Source organism: Rhineura floridana, chromosome 8, assembly GCF_030035675.1.
Source record: "Rhineura floridana isolate rRhiFlo1 chromosome 8, rRhiFlo1.hap2, whole genome shotgun sequence".
Classification (NCBI taxonomy): Eukaryota; Metazoa; Chordata; class Lepidosauria; order Squamata; family Rhineuridae; genus Rhineura; species Rhineura floridana.
Window position 1 is genome coordinate 93,325,603 of NC_084487.1, and position 21,156 is coordinate 93,346,758.

Consider the following 21,156-nt stretch of genomic DNA (forward strand, 5'->3'; position numbering starts at 1 on the left):
GTAAGCCGCCTTGAGGGCCTTTTGGCCATAAGGCGGGATAAAAATTTAATAAATAAATAAATAAATAAATAAATAAATAAATAAAATATAATGTCAATAGGCAGGGAGTTCCAAAGTGTAGCTGCCACACTAAAAGACTGATTTATTACAAGAGCAGAACAAGTACTATGTGGCTCTCGTAACATAGAAAGCACACCTTGAACTTGGCCTGGTAGCAAATCGGCAACCAGGGCAGAGGTATTATGTGCTGATAGGGTATGACTCTTGTCAGCAATCGTGCCACAGCATTCTGCACTTACTGCAGCCTCTTGGTCAGGTTGTGCTGCATGGGGATTTCTGTGACCTTGGCTGACTGGCTGCCAGTATTTTTTTTTAGTTTTGGCTTGTGGTTATGAATCCTGACTGGTTGTGGGATGCTGAGTTTTCTGCCTTACTCATAGGAATTTTGTTGTGGTTAGTATGGTATTGCATTTAGGAAATCATCACTGTCTTTTCTTTTTCTGTTTGCATTTCATTTACCTTTAACCTCACTCCCTTACAGCCATAGAAACAGCAATAGTGGTTCCATGCACTGAGCTCAACCCCCTTAAACCCACTGATGATGCACCTTGTTGGTTGCATAATAGTTTGTTTCTTGCCCAATAGTGGTAAAAGAAAATTCACATACTGGGAAGTGTGGCTACAATTGTTGTTGTTCCCAAGCTGCTGTCTGTGAAGGTAGATTGAAATATATGTGTTTTCTCTGTTAATTATTACTTACTGAAATTGGGTTGGCTGTCAAAGTTAGTTTATAGCAGCCCACAAGGTAGACAGAAAAGGGTAGAGAATCTTCTTACTCTTACTCATTTCTCAGACCTCTTTCTGAAGTGAGGGGTCAAATCTGTAAAGAAGTTTGGAGCAGCCATGTAAAAAGGTAGGGGCAGGGCATTCCAGGCAGGGGGTTGTCAACCCTACTTGGGTATGGACATCTCTGCAGAGGATCCCTAGTCAAGTTTTACCAATAGCACAATTGAAACCATATCTACTGAGAAGTAAGTCCTGTTGAGTTCTATGGGGTTTAGTCCCTTAGTAAACGTGTTTAGAATTGCAGCCTTCGGGGGCATCCATCTTTACTCCTGAGTGCTCCTATCTAACATATCCACAACACTAGGCTCCTTTCTTCCTACAATGTCCTTCTGGTGACTGGGCTGGCCTGAGGGCACTTAAAACCTTCTTGTAAATAGATTAGATTAAATGTGCCTTACCCAGGCTCTATATTTTAGCTAAGATTTTTATTTTAATTTCCAATCAGATAATTTTTTTTGTTTGAACTGTATGCTCCAAGCAACTGTAGTTGCTTAAAAAGATAAAGGTGTCCCCGCACTTGTAGTGCGAGTTGTTTCCGACTCTTAGGGTGACGTCTTGCGATGTTTACTAGGCAGACCATATATATGGGGTGGGATTGCCAGTTCCGTCCCCGGCCTTTCTTTACCCCCCAGCATATGCCGGGTACTCATTTTACCGACTACGGATGGATGGAAGGCTGAGTGGACCTCAACCCCTTTTACCGGAGATTCAACTTCCTCCTTTCGTTGGAATCGAACTCCGGCCATGAGCAGAGCTTCGGCTGTGTTACCGCCACTTACCACTCTGCGCCACAAAGGTATCATAAATAAATCATGCTTAATGACATCATTAGGCTCTGCCCTTGTGACATCACAAAGAGCCACCCCTTGACATCACTTGTGCCCACCCTGTGACATCCCTAGTGCCTGCCCCTGAAATCTCAGGGTTTGGAATGCTTCTGACCTGGCAACCCTAATTATATTGTATAATTTGTTAGTTTCATATAAAACTAAATGTTCATCACAAGTTTATGTAGCTTACTTACCTGTATTATTTTAATGTTTAGGAGCATTAAATCAAACAAACTGGGGAAAAAAATATCCAGCATGCAGTGGTGCCAAGCAGTCACCTATTAATATTGATGAGGATCTAACTCGAGTAAATGTGAATCTTAAGGAGCTGAAATTCCAAGGCTGGGAAAAGGAATCATCAGAAGATACTTTAATCTACAATACAGGCAAAACAGGTAAAGTTTCATATCTCATGTTTTGATTTATTTAATGTTTTAATTTAATGTTTTGAACTTATGTATTTAAAGTTTCTTGTTTCGTCTTATTTCTTTTATCTTCCTGAAGTCAGGATTTTTCCAATTGTGGGGAAGATAGCTGGCAATAGCAGTCAAACATCAAGTCAAGAGGACTCAAAGAGAAATCATATGCATAGATAAAAATAGCCCTAGAAATAACATAATTACTGTAATCCATTAATGCATACTTAGTGAAAATAAAGATTTTTCACATTATAGACTGTTAATATCTAGACTTGACATGCTGCTATGCTAATGTTTTCACAACTATACAGCTAGTGTTTTTAAAGAACAATATATAAAGACATTTTCTATTACGTTTGAGAAATCATTTTATATGAACCTCTCACTTATGTGTAGGACTGGAATTCTAAAGAGAAACCATCACTATTTGGGTTGCTATGGCTGGCCACAAAAGTTTATCCATAGGTTTACTATGGAAGAGTGTTGGTGAGCCACCTAACTGGAGATTTGGGTGGAGGTTGTTGATTGCTATTTGGTGGTCATCTGAATGTGCAGACTATCACTCTTCTAGATTTTTCAGGAGAGTTGTGATATCTTTCATAGTCCTTGATATAAAGAACAGTATAATTTGTGTTTTTTCTTAGAGGGATATCCAAATGTTTTTGAAAGAAACAATACATTTTTATTGCTAATATGAAGGTGGACATATTTACTGGTTGGGAAAGATTTTTGTTAGTAATCACACTGAGATTTCAATTAGTTTTTAATTTTAAAACTCAAAATAGTTAGAAAGATTACTATGCTATGTTAGCTAGAACCAGTGAAGCAAAGGATTGCACTCATCCTGATGCAAGAGTTGCTAGTTCAGTGGACAGAAAATGTTCATGTATAGGGAGGATGTTTACTCTAAAGTTGATAATAACATGATGAATGATTTACCCATGCATTTTGGGGTGCAATCCAATTCACATATTGAGCTGGCTGAGCTGTGGTACCACCAGGAGCCTGCCGGTACTACTGGGGGTCGCCGGAGACAGCCAGCCTGGTAGACGGAGGGCTGGTGGAAGCTGGTGGAAGCCCCGAAAATGGGCCGTTACAGTGGCATGGTGGGGAAGGAGCCATGGGGGGGGACTTGCGCAAGATCCTCATCAAGTTCAGAGCCCTCCCTCTGGTCCCAATCCCCCTACAAACTCCGCCGGCCAAAAGGTCGGTGCAGTAAAATAATTTTAATTAGGTTCCATTGTGGCCTACGGGAAGCGCTTACTCAACAGGAGGCCTGTTTGTCAGAACCGACACTTCCCGGCTGACTTGTGTGTATTGTTCCCGACAGAGCCACTGTTTAGCCGGGCCGGCGGTTCCCAAGTGGGAGGAAGATCCCACAGAGCTTTCCACCCACTCATCCTCCGCCGACCCCCCCCAGCTTCTCAGCATTTGAATTGCTCTGTTAGAAACCTAAGACATATATATAAGTCAGAAAGATTGACATTTATTTTCGTGGTTTGATCATTTCAATATGTATTTATATTCATAAAATATATTTACAAAACAACCCAGCTAAATAAATAAATAATTGTTAAAAAGAAAAAAAGAAAATGTTCATATGTGGTGCATGATCACAAGGACACGTTTTTGGGTAGGGTAAGAGAGAATGAAAATAAAGTCATTGCTGAACCTTGAGCTTCATCTTAAGAACCTCCCAAAGATTCTGTAATATCCCCAGTCCACAACAGTATCAATTTGTAATATTTATTGCAAGGGTAGGGAACCTTTGGCCCTTCAGATGTTGTTGGACTACAGGTCCTATCAGCTTTGACAATTGGCTGTGCTACAGGCGGCTGATGAGGGTTGTAGTTCAGCAACATCTGAAGGGCCAAAGATTTCCCACCCCTGATTTATTAGGCTGGATAAAGACAAACAGCACAATCCTAACAATGTCTACTCAGAATTAAATTATATTGAATTCAATGGGGCTTACCCAGATAAGTGGGATTTCAGCCTAAGTTAGTTGAACTTAGATCTCATTGAATCAACGGGACAGGTTAGTAGTGACTTAGGACACAATCCATACTCTGACCACTGCCCAGCAAGGATTGATACAGCAGCAGGACCACTGCCGTATCTGCAGCCCTGCTACACACACCAGCTGGGATGGAAAGTTGGGAGGAGCTGTGCAGCAACTGTGCCCAATTCAGGCCTGGTGCCTTCATATGATGGGTGGAAAGGGGAGCTCCATACTGGTGGAGTGATACCAGTGGGAATACCTCAGCAGAGGCTAGCTGGGTGGAAGGACATCTCCATCCAATCCAACGCTTACCTACTCCAGTCTGGTGCAATGGGGGTTTGAATTTTGTCAATTTCTATTGAAGGCATTAGGACATAAGTTGAACTAATTGGTCAGGATCCAGTCCACAGTGTTGAGCTTTCATTTATACTGAGCATTTCAAAATGGTGCTCCCCACCCCTTCCATTCTAATGCTGATATGTTTGAACTGAAAGACTGTTGTGTTTTCCTCATATGTTAAATAATTACTCCTTTTCTTTCTTTAGTGGAAATTAATCTCGCAAATGAATACTATGTAATTGGAGGAAGCCTAGAAACTGTATTTAAAGCAAGCAGGATAATGTTTCACTGGGGAAAATGCAATATATCTCATGATGGATCTGAACATAGTATAGATGGGCAAAAATATCCTCTTGAGGTAATGAACACAATGACATTTGGTACAGTAAGTCATTAGAAATACCAGGATATTTGTGCACTTTCATGTGTATGGATGGTATTAAAATGGGCAATAGCCACATACAGTGATAGTTATTAAACATGCAATAGTGATTAGTGAAGTTATTTGTAATATGCTATTTGTAATTTATTTTATCTTTTGCCATACTAAAATACAAATTCTCATAATTTGTCATGGTTTTCCATGCTTTCAGAGTTCAGTATATCTCTCTTAGGGAACAGTCTAGCCCTACCATATAGTTGGTTGAGGAGTCTTAGGAAGTGGTGTACAAGTGCCACTCCACCAGTGGAGACAGAGTTACACCAATAGGGTGACATTTACGCTGCTCAGCCCTGTGGAACTTTTCAGTGGTGTAGCTGCTGTGGAAGTAGAGCAGGAGAAATGGAGCATATTGGGTGGTTATCCAAAGCTCGACTGTTTCCCTGAGGTGCCCGCAGAAACTGTGCAACTGTATACCACCCCTAGGACTAGCAATTAATTCCCTCTCATTGTAGCCAATTTGAAAAAGAAGACAAAGCTACCACTCCTACCCTGTAAGTGGCTTTCCAGGGCATTTCCCTACCCCACACACAAATATGATTTAGGATTTCTCTGCCCATGTGGCAAAACCTAAGGAAGTTTGATGTTGTACACTCAGGACAGCGTTGATCAGGGTTACACTAATCTCTTCAAAACCTGTCTCAGTCTTTTACAATAAACCATATACCCAATTCAGCAATCTCTTGTAGGTAAAAGGATAAGTCACATGGGCTTTCACTTCAATCAAGGGGACAGCATCATGCTTCCACAGAGGTTTGAATACAGCTGCTTCCTCTCAAAATGGACAAGTCTTTGACAAGAAAAATCTTTGTCTCTTAGCTTTAAGAACAAAGAAAATTAATAGCATATAACGTTGATCCTCAAGCATTTGCATATTTCTGAAGCTACTTTTCATGACTATTTGCCCTTCCCTGCCCTGTTTATCCTTCCTTATAGTGTTCCATTCTTCCAGGGCATTTGTAAATGGTAGCTCTTTTAATGTTGAGCCATAGAGTATAAGCATAAATTCTTTCCAGGTCAGTAAGGCTTTGAAACAGGCTTGTTAACTACATAGTTGATGCCGCAAGGGCAGAAACTATACAATTTATAACAGAAATTTTTCATTGGCATTACTTATAGTACAAATGGTCTTTAAATTGTTTCGGGACAATCAAAATTTGACTTGTAGTTTCTTCTTTTCCACTAGAGTGCAAAATACCCACCTTTAAATTGCCAAGCTTCTGTGCAATAAATATGGAAGCAGTTGTGTGATCCTTTCCCATTCACCATTTCTGTGTTAATGAAGGGACACAGGGTCCATAAATCTGTGCTTGCCAGCAATTTTGTCCCTCTCCTGACATTATGGTGAGTTTTGTAGGCACTTGAAGCTCCTCCAAAGCCCAGCATAACTGCAGCAACGACCCCGGCTGTTTTCTCCTTCTCTGAGCTGGGAAATAAAATGGGAGATCTTTAGAGACCAATGCAACTGGCAAGTCAGTTTATGGACCCCTGCAGGCAAACCCAGTCATGCTGACATTCATTCACTGTTTTCATAATTAAGAGTGCTTTGTGAGTATTTTGCCATTTTAACATTGCATACATTTTGTACTAGATATTAATGTGTGTACTGGTAGTTAGTACACAATCTAGTTCAGCTGGGGCCTGTGGCTGATGGTGACTTCTGTTGGCTAAAACAGGCACCATTGACTCCCAATCCTGTTTTATAGAATCTGATAATATTTCCTTTTTCAGTCTAAGGCATGTACAACAGGTTTCCAATGTATTTTTGAACAGGGCTGAGTTTCAGAAGCTTTTATCTGAAGTAAATACACATTTGATATTGCTGATATTTAGGGAGGGGGAAAGAGAAAATACCTAAATTATTATTATTATATTTACAGATGCAAATCTACTGTTATGATTCAAATCAGTTTGTGGATATAGATAAGGCAATTGAAGGAAATGGAAAATTAAGAGCTTTATCAATTTTATTTGAGGTAACCATTGTTTTGCATATTGGTCATCTTAACTTTGAAATGTTATTTCCACCATAAAGGTAAGAGTTGTAATGTGTGTGCATGTATTGTTGCTAATTAATGTTGCATGAGGAAAAATAAGCCTTATCCATTGCAATATTTTGGCATGAAGCTTTGTTTACGCATGTATGTACTTAGATACTAATACAATATACCACTTTATAATTTGAGTTTTAATAGACTAATAAAACTCTGGACTCTGCTTAAGAATAAATCATGCCATATTTCTTCAACAGGTTGGTCTGGAAGATAATCAGGATTACAATTCAATTATTGATGGGGTGGACAGTGTTAATCGCTTTGGTGAGTTAGTGGTGTAACACGAGAAACCATCTGCACAATTATCTATTTGAATACACTAACAGTGGAATCCTATACATGTCTCGCCATCAGTAAATTCCATTGAACTAATGTAAAGGAGTATAGGATTGCACCCCAGACCGAGTAGTGATGTGAATTAATGAAGTCTTGATAAACCATATTTAAAGCTAAAACAATAAATGTCCGAACATATAACACAGATTCTGAACCGCTTGCATTGGCTGCCTATATGTTTCCGGGCCCGGTTCAAAGTGCTGGTGTTAACCTATAAAGCCTTATACGGTTCGGGACCACAATACCTGATGGAACGCCTCTCCCGATATGAACCTACCCGTACACTACGCTCAACATCGAAGACCCTCCTCCGGGTGCCTACTCATAGGGAAGCTTGGAGGGTATCAACAAGAAAAAGGGCCTTTTTAGTGGTGGCCCCCAAATTATGGAACAATCTTCCTGATGAGGTACGCCTGGCACCAACATTATTATATTTTCAGCGCCAGGTCAAAACTCTCCTCTTCTCCCAGGCATTTTAGTATTTATTTATTTTTTATTTAATTTCATTTATAAACCGCCCATAGCCAATGGCTCCCTGGGCAGTGTACAACATACAATAATACAATAAATGAACAAAATCACAGATAAAAATACAAATTCATAATAACACTAAATGATATTAGCATAGCTAAAACATTAAAACAGTAAAATACATAGAAATATATTAAAATGCCTGGGAGAATAGGAAGGTTTTAGCCTGGCGCCGAAAGGATAGCAGCGTAGGCGCCAGGCGTACCTCCTCGGGGAGACTGTTCCACAATTCGGGGGCCACCACCGAAAAGGCCCTAGATCTTGTCATTACCCTCCGAGCCTCTCGGTGAGACGGTACTCGGAGGAGGGCCTTAGATGTCGAACGAAGTGTACGGGTAGGTTCATAGCGGGAGAGGCGTTCCATCAGATATTGCGGGCCCACACCGTGTAAGGCTTTATAGGTCAATACCAGCACCTTGAATCTGGCCCGGAAACAAATCGGCAACCAGTGCAAACGGGCCAGAACAGGTGTAATATGTGAGGACCGCTTGGTCCTCGTCAGCAGTCTGGCTGCTGCGTTTTGCACTAGCTGCAGCTTCCGAACCGTCTTCAAGGGCAGCCCCACATAGAGTGCATTACAGTAATCCAATCTAGAGGTCACTAGAGCATGAACAACTGAGGCGAGGTCATCACCGCCAAGATAGGGGCGTAGTTGGGCTACCAAACGAAGATGGTAAAACGCATTCCGAGCCACCGAGACGACCTGAGCCTCGAGTGACAAGGAAGGGTCGAAAAGAACCCCCAGACTACGAATCTGTTCCTTCAGGGGGAGTGTAACCCCATCCAGAACAGGATGAACATCCTCCATCTGAGCGGAAAAGGCGCTCACCAACAGCGTCTCAGTCTTGTCTGGATTGAGTTTCAGTTTATTAGCTCCCATCCAGTCCATTATCGCGGCCAGGCAACGGTTCAGCACATCAACAGACTCACCTGAAGAAGATGAAAAGGAGTAATAGAGTTGCGTGTCATCAGCATACTGATGGCAACGCACTCCAAAACTCCGGATGACTGCACCCAGAGGCTTCATGTAGATGTTGAAAAGCATGGGGGACAGAACCGATCCCTGCGGGACTCCACAATGAAGAGTCCAGGGTATCGAGCAATGTTCCCCAAGCACTACCTTCTGGAGACGATCCGCCAAGTAGGAGCGGAACCACTGCCAAGCAGTACCCCCAACTCCCAACTCCGCGAGTCTCTCCAGAAGGATACCATGGTCGATGGTATCAAAAGCCGCTGAGAGATCAAGAAGAATCAACAGAGTTACACTCCCCCTGACCCTCTCCCGACAAAGGTCATCGTACAGGGCGACCAAGGCTGTTTCTGTGCCAAAACCGGGCCTAAAACCGGATTGAAACGGATCTAGATAATCGGTTTCATCCAAGAACGCCTGGAGCTGGCTGGCAACCACCCATTCCAAGACCTTGCCCAGAAATGGAACATTCGCTACCGGTTGATAGTTGTTCAAATTATCTGGGTCCAAGGACGACCTCTTCAAGAGAGGTCTCACTACAGCCTCCTTGAGACAACGAGGGACAACTCCCTCACTCAAGGAGGCATTGATCACTTCCTTGGCCCAGCCGGCAGTTCCAGCCCGGCTAGCTTTAACTAGCCAAGAAGGGCAAGGGTCAAGTACCGACGTGGTTGCACGCACCAGTCCAAGCATCTTGTCAACTTCCTCAAGCTGCACCGACTGAAACTCATCCAACAACTGAGGACAAGACCGTGATCTAGGTACCTCAATGGATTCAACTGTCCTAACATTAGAGTCAAGGTCCCTGTTTTTTAACTTTTTAAGAATTTAAAAATTTTAAAGTTGTTTTAAATTGTCTAAATATGTGGTTTATTGTATTTGATGTATGATTGTTGTGAACCGCCCAGAGAGCTTCGGCTATGGGGCGGTATATAAATTTAATAAAATAAAATAAATAAAAATAAATAAACGTGCTCCAGATTTTATAGCTTTTCATAAATGTACCTGTAGGGAGGGGGAAAGGGAATTGGGAGTTGATTTACAAGCCATCACTGAAGCCCCCCCTCCGACTACTTCAAAGAGCCACCTCATTAATTTCAACACGGGGTAAATCTGTCTGCACATATGAAATGGAAATGGACTGCCTTCAAGTCGATTCCAACTTATGGCAACCCTATGAATAGGGTTTTCATGGTAAGCAGTATTCAGGGATGGTTTACCATTTGCCTTCCGCTGAGGCTGAGAGGCAGTGAGTGGCCCAAGGTCACCCAGTGAGCTTCATGGCTGTGTGGGGATTTGAACCCTGGTCTCCCAGGTCGTAGTCCAACACTCTAACCACTATGCCACACTGGCTCTATCTGCACATATAGTCCATTGCATATCCAGATGTGCTTCTAACACTGAAGTGAATGGGGATGCCTGCATATATGTTTGAGCTCCAAATCTGGTACCAACTGGGAACCATCTACGTTCTATTGAAACTGATAAGAATTTCCCCTTTTTATGGTCTTTAAAAGAACAATTGTTTTCTAAATTTAGAGCAATTCTACTACAGTGTATTCCTATATTCACCATTTTGAAGAATAATATTGTTGTGCCATAGCTAGTAGATTGCCAAGTGGTGACAATGTGGAAGTGGGTTTTTTCCACAGTGGCACCAACCCCATGGAACACCTTCCCCCATGCAAACCAAGAGGCATCAACAGTGATGTGTTTGAGATGCCTATTTTAAAAAGTATTTCTTTGGGCATTTCCTGACTGTTAAATGTTAGATTGCACAGCTCAGCATTTTGTTTCACTCTTTTGATTCTGGATTTTTATTGTGATACTGGCAGTATATTTTACAAGTGTAATTACTGTGAACATCACTAATACAAAAAAGCTGCATTCAACATGATTATATTAACTTTTTTTGCAGCAGTAGCTCCTAGCATTTCCTGGGCAGAGGAGGATGCTGCCTCAGCTGTTCTCCTTGGTCCCTGCCAATAGCTTTTTTTGCTTGCTGTTGGGATGGGAGAAAGTTGACCGGCTGGAGGAAAAACCAGTGGGAGGGAAAATGGAATGGCTGCAACCCTAAACAGAAGCACTTGTTTCCACTATTTCTGATGTTCGGGCATGAATGAATATGCAGCACAAAATGGCACCATCCGTGCACAAGAAGAAGGCTGAGGTTTGCAAAAGTACAAAATCTGGTTAAAAATAAAGGGGGACCTCCCTAAAACAGCCCAGTGAGGAGTCAGTGGCCACAGGATGCTGACTGACAGTTTGGGGGTGAGTGGAAACCAGGTTGGAAGTGGAATGGGATGAAGTATAGTGGGAGAGGGCAAGGCTGACTGACCAGAACACTGAACAGGAGTGCTGCAACATTTTGTTGCAGGTCCCACTTCTCATGACATATAGCCATTGATTAATAATCTATCCTACATGAATTTGTTTAATCCCCTTTTTAAACTACTTAAGCCAGTGGCCATCGTTACATTCTGTGGCAGCAAACTGCAAAAGCTATGGAAAGAAGTACTTTATTTTGTTTGTCCTGAACTGACTGCAAATCTATCTTAGGGTTACCCTAAGTTTAATGTTATGAGAGAGAAGGGAGAAATTCTCTCTTGACACCATGCATAATTTTATATATCTCTATGAAGATTTTTCAAGTCTTTTATTTTAAACCCATTTCCTAATAATACATTGCATTTGCTTTAATTCACAACTGCTGCACACTGAGCTGTTTCACTTAGCTATTCACCCCATCGCCAAATTCTGTCACCCAGTTAGTCACAGCCAGTTCAGATCCCATCAGTCTGTTGGAAATGTTTGGTCCATTATGCATAATTTTATACTTCCTTAACACTGATTCTGTTTCATGAAAATCATAACTATGAGTGCTTATGATAATTTTTAAAGAAGGGAGCACACAAAAGCAACCTTAACGTATCAGAAAGACAGCTGTGATGGAAGAAGGAAAGTAGCTATTATTTTCAGCCTCTGAATATAAAGCTAACTGCAGGCAGCACAGGTTTGGGTTTAATACTCGGTAGAACATGCCATCTACAAAAAAAGTTGAACAAAGTTGATTAATTTCCATTACTGGATATTTACAAGCCTTAGTAAATTACTAATATCTAAGACACAATATCTAAGGGTATTTTTCACATAGGTATAATTACTGCCATGCTTGGCTATAAATATAGGTTAGGCATATAGTACTGTAGAAAGGTTAAACAAAGAGAACTAAAAGAAGTGAAAGGACTCTAATTGATCTTTCAGTTTTTCAAAACAGGCAAGGATCAGGGTAGAGCGTGGGAGGAGTTTTACCAAGCCCAGAGGAGTGGTACAACCCTCCCTCCCTATCACTCAAATAATATACTGAATTGTGTTAACGTATAGGTACTTTCTGGGTTTTCTTTACCTGTACACAATGTAAGACCTAAACAACTAACCCCGCAGTGGATGAATTCTGTTGTTACTGTTCAAAAAATATTGTTTGCGCTCCAGTTCCACTTGTATTTTATGCAGCCTTGATTTAGAAATGTCATCACTATTTACTTATAAATTATATTTTGCAGGGAAAAAGACTGAACTGAAGCCTTTTGTCTTGTTGAATCTTTTGCCAAATTCAACTGATAAATATTACACTTATAATGGATCTTTGTCAACTCCCCCCTGCTCAGAGACAGTTGAATGGATTGTATTCAAAGACACTGTTAACATTTCAGAAAACCAGGTAATTTATATAAGACGTATCGAAGACATAGTTATTCCTTATTGCACAAAAAACATCATGGTGGCATTGAGTACTGGAATTCTGTTGGAATAGACCATTCATTTGTACAGGTTTTCTGTATTTTGGGGCATAGATCCATTGCAAATTGATAACATATTGCACAGTTAAGTTGTTTACACACACTTATGCAAAAAGCAAGGAGTCATACTATAGTCTTATACACCATAGCTTCAGGAGAAACACAGTTTTCCAAACTGGCCTCTCTCTCTCTCTCTCTCTCTCCCTCTCTCTCTCTCTCTCTCTCTCTCCCTCTCTCTCTCTCTCTCTCTCATATGACATAACTATGTTGGACTAATAAACTATGGTTTTTAAAGCTAAAGCTGAGAATAAGCATCAGACCTGAATGCTCCCCCTTTCCTCCTCCCCTTGTGTGCAAGTTTCAGTGCTTCCGTTGTGGTTTGCTTAAATCCAGCCAGGAAGCAGTAGCTTGATGGCAACTTACTAACTAGAATATGAAACCAGAATCAAATCCTGAATCACAATTTCAATAACAGCAGCAAAAGGAATGGCAAATTCCTTTTTGTGTGTGTATCTTTCAAACAAGGTTTTAAAGATTTGAATGGGGAGGTATTAGGCAGAGCTTGGAAAAGTTACTTTTTTGTACTACAACTCCCATCAGCCCCAGCCAGCATGGCCACTGGATTGGGCTGATGGGAGTTGTAGTTCAAAAAAAGTAACTTTACCAAGCTCTGGTATTAGGGACATAGTTCCTTCAACATAGTGCTGGATATTGCAGTGTTTTAGAACAGTTACCCTTGGGTGGTGGGAATGTGGGGTGAAAGAAAAAGCCAACTGAGATGGGAGGTTGATGATGGAGGCAGCAACTTGGCCATAGATGAACTGTACAGAGGAATAAAAAGGTTCAGGTGGCTATGCTTCTGGTAACTAAAACACAAAGGAGGAAAAACCCATCAGCGTGGAAACACTAAATGTGAATGTGCATTATGTGAGAACTGTAATATAATCACAATGATGCATGAAATACAAATACTGATTTCTCCACCACCCTAAAAGTACATTTTGTTAGTGTAGTTTATGCAGAGTTATTTCTAAAGAAAACTCCCTATGTGATTGCATTTACTGCATTTTGCAGCTGTCAGCATTTTGTGATGTCCTTACCATGCAACAATCTGGTTATGTGATGCTGATGGACTACCTGCAAAATAATTTTAGAGAGCAACAACACAAATTTTCTGGCCAGGTGTTTTCCTCATATACTGGACAGGAAGTAATTCATGAAGCAGGTATGTATTGCTAACTTGCTTACCTGACAGATATGATCACAATTTTAACCACAATGAATTGCTTCTATAAGAAAAATACTGCCTCTGATTCAAATGCACTAATGAACAAAACTGTCAGGAAATCAATAATTATGCCAGTCAGCTGTTTGGCAAGGAAAAAGAGTTGTGTGCTTTTAAATTAAATACAGACCTGGCCTGCCTGAACAGCTGAACTTTGTGATTGTCTATTTTCTGAGTAGGGCTATGTATGTGCAGTTCTGGCAGCTGTATTATGAGATTGGGGGTTCTGGATATAATAAAAGGTTTTGTGTGCAGTTTTTCAACACACACATATTTCCCCAAATTGGATTTAGATAGCAAGTGTTTACGTGTAATAAGTTAACAATAGGGTTTTTAAAAAACTTTTACTTTAAAAAAAAATGCAGTTCAATAATGAAATGGCCATGTAGCTGCAGAGAGAACAATGGGTAATAAAAGCTGAACAAGTTACCAGCTGTGTCCTTTGAATGTACCTCTCCTTGAGCAAAATACCTTTTCCGTTAAATCAAAGTAGATTTTACTGTTCATTGCTAATGTATATTGAAAGACATATAGTTTGGTGAAATGGAATAGGATCCACACTATTTCATAAATTCTGCAGTGGGTATTATGACATTTGTGTTCATTTTGTATCTCAAAAACATATAAATTAATACAATTTTCACCAGCCACAACTAGATTATGGGACACCTTTCCCTTCACTTTTGGAATTTTCTATTGGTCATTGAAGACCTTTCTATATCAGAAGGCTTTTGTTGCACTGCTTTAGATGAAGGCCTATGTTGAGGCCTGATTTTTTTTTAAAAAAAATGTCATGCCTGTATTTTTTGTAATTGTATTTTTAAAAATATGATTGATTGTGGTTATGATTTTAATTTATGTAACCTGCCTTGATTGGGACATAAGCCTCAGAGAGGCAGGGTAAAAAACCTAAAGTTGTATTTTAATGAATAAAGTAAATTACCACTGTTCAGCACTAGCGATACCCTTTCCTGTTTCAGAGGTAGCACTTAGGTAAATAAGTCAATCAGTCCAAAACCCATAATGTGTTGAAGGATATTTTTTCACTAATGGTTTATGTGATTTAACTATAAGCTGGTGTTTTTAATGAGATATATTATTAAGAATGAAGTAAGTAATGGTGACTATATTAGCTAGGATAAGGATGAGGTTATACATAAAAGACAATAAAAAAGTTATGTTCTTTGATTTCCACATATTATAGTTGCATCTAGAATTAGTAGATATTAAAAAACACTGTTATTTTTATTCTGTTAAATTAACATTTTAATTTTAATCATTACTTCTTTCTCATCCCATCACCAGTTCTGTTCCTTTTGTGCTATAGGTTCTGCTACACTTTTCTTTTATCCTCATGTTGTCCTAAGTGCTGGAATAGGGACTTTCCTGCATATTCTCACTGCAGCTGTTTTGCTTCCCTCCTTAGTTTTGTCCCCTGGCTGAACATCCATTTGGGGTTGCTGTTATCCCTTGCACTGTTTCTGGCCTTTATCTTCAGCAGCTGTTTGGACTATTCTCCTTTGCCAGGTGGCATGCATTAAATTGGAAAATAGGAAGATTACTGAGATGCATGAGGATTTTGAGGAACTGGGGAGGCATATCCATCTGGTTTTAGTCTAAATACATGTTAATTTCTGTCTCATCAGAGTAACCTCTCAGCAAAGATCCACATGGAATCAAGCACAGACATCCATCAGGATTATGGATCTAGCAAAAATGAGTTTCAGTTCATTGGGACCTTTTTGCATGCAGGAGTTCCAGTGTTTACATGGAGTTCTGCTGAAATAGAACTTCATACAAGCCATTATTTACCATGTCAGATAGCAACTTCCGACTATATGTGCTTCATACTTCTCATTCCCACCTTTCTTTGAAAAGTTAAATTCTTGCCCTTGCCCTTGTGGTGAGATTTATGTACTCCTGATGCATGGGTAGCTTACGCCCCTCTCCTCAGTGGAACATCCTTGAATTTTGCTTCAGACATTTCAAAGAACCATGAGAATAGGAAGCATGGTTCGCTCTCACTTTCTGTTCTCTGTATATTTTTTAGCTTTATTTTATCTACAGTTTTGTTGTACACTTCTTAAAAAGCCCTTTGATTAAGAAGTTTATAAATCTTCTAAATAAATATATAGCAAAATTTAAAGTTCCTTAGACAATGCTCTCCACCCATCATGCATATGTATACACTTTTCTCTGTATCCCCAAGAAATATAGAACCCTGCTTGTGTGGAACTTCATGTGCACATTGGACACTTTGGATTGATTGGATAGGTCATAATCCAATGTGTTTCAGTCTGCAATCCTGAACACACTTGATAGAAAGCAATCTCCATTGGACACAATGAGACTTATCAGAATACACATTCCTACAACTGAATTCATAATTAATGCTGAGTTTTGAGATTTGCTGAATGTGTTGATCAATATTTTAAAATCTTCCCATAACCCTTTTCTATATAGGAGAGACAGAAGATTATTGAATACTAGAGCTTGGTGCCTTGATCCTAGTTCTGTACTCTATCCTCTACATCCCACTATCTCTTGCAATCCACTGAACACTGCTTTCTTGCAACTCTTATTCCAGTGGATGGGATGCCATAAGTTTCAGTGTTGCATGATAATAATAGTCAATAAATTGTACAAATATTTTCCAAAATAGAAATTCAAAGTCTCTTTTCTCAGGATCATTATGACTGGAAAAAGGAAAGAAAGCACTATGTATTTTTATTATGTTGTGAATGGTGTTCTCATTCCACCTGCTACAGTTTCAGCTATTAAATATTGTTGGCTCAGTATACTACAATTTAACAAGTTTTGTTTCCCCCACTGGATACTTCATGTTATCGCAATAATTGCTCGATTTAATAAACCAGTACATAACAACATGTAGTAAATACAAACTGGCACAATGATAGATGTAGTGTTTTATTTTGAAAGAAACTTTAAATGGCTCACAACTTAAATAATATTGCTCATTAGACTTTATATGCTGTTACTTATGGTATAAGGGCGGGAGGGCCTTTGAATTGTATCATACAGGTTTAGTATTGGAAAGCAATCCTGAGCCTTGAGTGCCCTCTTGTGTTCCAGAGGCAAATTCTTAGATGATGATAATGAAAAAGAAAGATAACCTCTTCCCGAGTAAAATAGTTTTAATGAAAGTTGATCATGCTAGTGACTTTTCAGCTGATGGGTTAAAATTTTTGTCAGTCTTGAGGCTAATGTATATTTCCATGTAGTTGCGTTTTAGCCACTTTAAATCCAACCACACAGAGGCTTTTCCAAATGGCAATCTGCTAATACACAGCCTCTTGCCTCTGTGGAAAATAATTGATTTTCACCATGCCTCCACAAACCTGTGCTTTTCTCATTGTTTTTGCTATGAAGTAGCATGATGAAAGAGATTCCACATGGTAAGCAATTGGATACACATATCCTGGCTGAACCAGGATGGAGGACTCATGCCAGCGTATCTCTGGCTGAGCTGGGATGCGGGAATTCAGGTGGCATAGGCCTGTCTGAGCTTATCCACCTATTCCAAACTCAGCTCATCCCAGTGCATCTTGGGTTTGAATTGCTCCTTAAATAAGCTAAGCAAAATAGGAGGTAGGTTAAGCAAGTATGCATGACTAACAAAGTGCCACTTTTATTTTGAAAAATTCTGAAGTCCTTTTACTATGACCAACCAAAGTACCACAAAATAGTGAGCAAGTTTTTGAGTTCACCAGATCTCTTCATCAGGCTGTGGATATTAAGGAAAACAGGGGAAGTGTATCAGAAAAAAACCTGGCATGGTGTTGAAGCCATAATGTCTGTATTGGTCAAAAATACTTTTTTGGGGGGGAGTATAGTTTTGAAAGGGGCATGGCTATGAGAGTGTGGCAATGGAGGTTGTTATGAAGTACACCTGCATGTCAGAATTTATCACTACACCAATGTTAAGAAAGCATATAATTTGGAGGCATTGTAGTCTGTTTTTTTGGTTATGAAGCCAAAAGGAAGCTGGGCTCACCATACATTTGAGGAACATGTTTTGGGCTTTTAAAAAATGTTTTATTTTGAAAGAAACTTTAAATGGCTCACAGCCTAAATAAGATTGTTTCATTATACTTTCATATGCTGTTACCATGGTATAAGGGCAGGAAGCCTTTGAATTATATATTATATCACACAAGTTTAGTATTGGAAATTTATTATATCATACAGGTTAAGTATTATCCCTGATTTCTTGTAACTATTATTTTGTTTTTGTTTTTTTAAGTTTGCAGCTTAGAACCAGAAAATGTTCAAGCTGATCCAAAGAACTACACAAGCCTTCTGGTTACCTGGGAAAGACCACGAGTTGTATATGACACAATGATTGAGAGATTTGCTGTTTTTTACCAACAGTTAGAAGGAGAAGACCAGACAAAGCACGAATTTCAAACAGATGGATATCAGGACTTGGTAACTGATTACTTTAAAGGTTTTCTAGAGATCATGATTCATTTACAAATTCTTATTGGGAGGGTGAATGTTTTGATAGCACTAATGAGAACTCAGGATGTTGGTTAGGATTGCCAGGTCAGAAGCATCCCAAACCCTGAGAGGGTTTCAGGGGCAGACCTTAGTGATGTCACAGTGCGGGCCCTGGTGATGTCATGGGGCAGGCCTTAGTGATGTTTTTCAGGGTGGGCCCTAGTGATGTACATCAGGGGCAGGGGCAGGCCCTAGTGATGTCACAGGCTGGGCCCTATTGATGTCATATGATACATTAAGCATCAACCACAGTTACTTGGAGCATACCACTCAAACAAAAAATCTGATTGGAAATTAAGATAGAAATCTTAACTAAATTAGGGTGTTCACAGGTCCAGCTCAAGTGACAGGATCATTACTTCTCACCTGCTTAGGGAGCCTGGGTAGGGAACATTTAATCTAGCCTACTTGCTTCTGACAAGAAAGATTTAAGTGCCCTCAGGCCAGGCCAGTCACCAGAACGCCATTGTAGAAAGAAGGGAGCCTAGTGTTGTGGAGATGTTAGATGGGAGCACTCCGGAGTAAAGATGGATGCCCCTGAAGGCTGCAATTCTAAACACACTTAGTAAGCCCCGCAGAACTCAATAGGACTTAATTCTTAGTAGATATGGTTAGGGTTCTGCTGCTTGTAAGGCTTGACTAGAATCCTCTGCAAAGATTACTGATATCAAGCAGGGTTGGCAACCCCCTGCCTGGAATGCCCTGCCTGCCTTTTAACATAGCTGCTCCAAACTTCTTTACAGACTTGACCCTTCACTGCAGAGAGAGGTTTGAGAAATGAGTAAGAATTAAGAAGATTATCTACCCTTTCCTGCCTACCCCTGTGGGCTGCTATAAACTCTCTTTGACAGCCAACCCAATTCCAGTGAGTAATGAATAACAGACAGAAAACACACATGGTTTGGTCTACCTTCATAGGCAGCAGCTTGGGAACAACAGCAATTGAAGCCAGACCTCCCAGTGTGTGAATTCTTTTACCACTATTGGGCAAGAAATAAACCATGCAAACAACAAGGTGCATCACCAGTGGGTTTAACGGGGTTGAGCTGAGACCATGGAACTACTGTTATTTCTTCTATGGATGTAAGGGAGTAAGGTTGGAGGTAAATGACATAGAAATAGAAAAAGAAAAAAAAAGGACAATGATGATTTCCTAAATGCAATACCATACTAACCACAACAAGATTCCTATGAGTAAGGCAGAAAACTCAGCATCCCACAACCAATCAGGATTCCTAACTAAAACTAAAGAAACCTGGCAGCCAGTCAGCCAAGGTCACAGAAATCCCCATGCAGCAAAACCTGACCTGGGGGCTGCAGTTAGTGCAGAATGCTGTGGCACGATTGCTGACATGAGTGAGAACTTGTTAGCAGATAATATCTCTGCTCTGAAATATGCACTGGTTGTCAATTTGCTACCAGGCCAAGTTCAAGGTGTGCTTTCCATGTTATGGGTTGCCACATAGTACTTGCTCTTGTAAGACATTGATCCTTTAGTATAGCAGCACCTACATTTTGGAACTCCCGTCTATTGGCATTAGGCAGGCGCCTTCATTGTACTCTTTTCGGCACCTGCTAAAACATTTTTGTTTAGGCAAGCCTACCCAGGCAGGTAGAAACTATTATGCTTTTTATCTGTTTTTAACTCATTGTTGGTTTTATCATTTTGAATGTTTTTAAATACCTGTCTTTAACTGTTTTTGCCAATAATTTAATTGTTTTAATTCCTTCTGTAAACTGCTTTCCGGTTTTTTATGGTGAAGTGGTATATAAATGTTGTAAATAAAATAGATAAATAAATTTCAGAGTCACTGTGGCCCTTGGGTCTCTTTCCTCTTTTACAACAAAGGAATCTGTCTTATACCGACTCAGGCCATTTGGCATTATTTAGCTCAGAACTGGTGACATGGACTAGCATTGGCTCTCCAGGATTTCAGACAATAGTCTTTTCCAGAGATTGAATTTTGGACCTTTGCATGCAAAGTATGTGCCCTACCACTGAGCAACAGCCCTTCCCCTGTTTAAAAAAGTTTCTTTTAAAATTATTCTTTTCAATTTATTTATTTATTTGTTTGTTTGTTTATTTATATAATATCCTGCTCTTCCTCCCAGCAGGAGCCCAGCATACCTAGGACAGATCCACATCATGCATTTAAAGCACATTCAACATACATTAGAAGCACATGAATCCCACCACAGAATAATGGGAACTGTAGTTTGTTAAAGGTGGTGGGAGCTATCACTGTGTGGGGGAAACTACACTTCCCAGGATTCTTTGGGGGAAGTCATGCACTTTAAATGCGAGTTGGATGTGCTTTAAGTGTATTAAGTGGATCTGCATTACTTCATAAACTTTGCCTGCATATAAATCATTTTAATTATTTTTTAAAAATGGAAATCAGCTGCAAAGTTTACTTGGTGACCGTGGGCTACTCACCATCTCTCAGCCTAATCTGCCCTTCACGGTGAAAACACCAGAGGTGGACCATAGACACCCTAAGGAAGAAGGGCACACTTGAAATGTAGAGGAAACAACAATGTACAAATATGAATGATGTTCAGATACATATTGGACCATAGTATAAAGAAATATTTATATCATGACTGTCAAATATGTTTATTATTTACAGAGACAGTATTTATAATGTAATCCTTTGCATGTTTACTCAGAAGCAAGTCTGAATGTATTCAGTGGGGCTTACTCAAACAGGGAAGTGTGCACAGGACTGCAAGCTCAAATGATAAGGAATGTCACTCACCCAATTCAAAATTCAGAATCATGTC

At 40.0% G+C, this 21,156-nt stretch overlaps 1 protein-coding gene across 7 annotated transcripts in view; it reads left to right on the plus strand.

Moving 5' to 3' along the window:
- Positions 1 to 21,156, plus strand: part of PTPRZ1 (protein tyrosine phosphatase receptor type Z1) — a 222,570-nt gene that overhangs the window by 98,914 nt on the left and 102,500 nt on the right. For all 7 annotated transcript variants that reach the window (XM_061640120.1, XM_061640121.1, XM_061640125.1 and 4 more), the window contains 7 exons: positions 1,892 to 2,071; positions 4,643 to 4,794; positions 6,756 to 6,851; positions 7,127 to 7,193; positions 12,330 to 12,487; positions 13,641 to 13,791; positions 18,116 to 18,300. In XM_061640120.1, the coding sequence (XP_061496104.1) occupies positions 1,892 to 2,071; positions 4,643 to 4,794; positions 6,756 to 6,851; positions 7,127 to 7,193; positions 12,330 to 12,487; positions 13,641 to 13,791; positions 18,116 to 18,300 (989 nt within the window). The remainder of the gene's footprint in view (positions 1 to 1,891; positions 2,072 to 4,642; positions 4,795 to 6,755; positions 6,852 to 7,126; positions 7,194 to 12,329; positions 12,488 to 13,640; positions 13,792 to 18,115; positions 18,301 to 21,156) is intronic.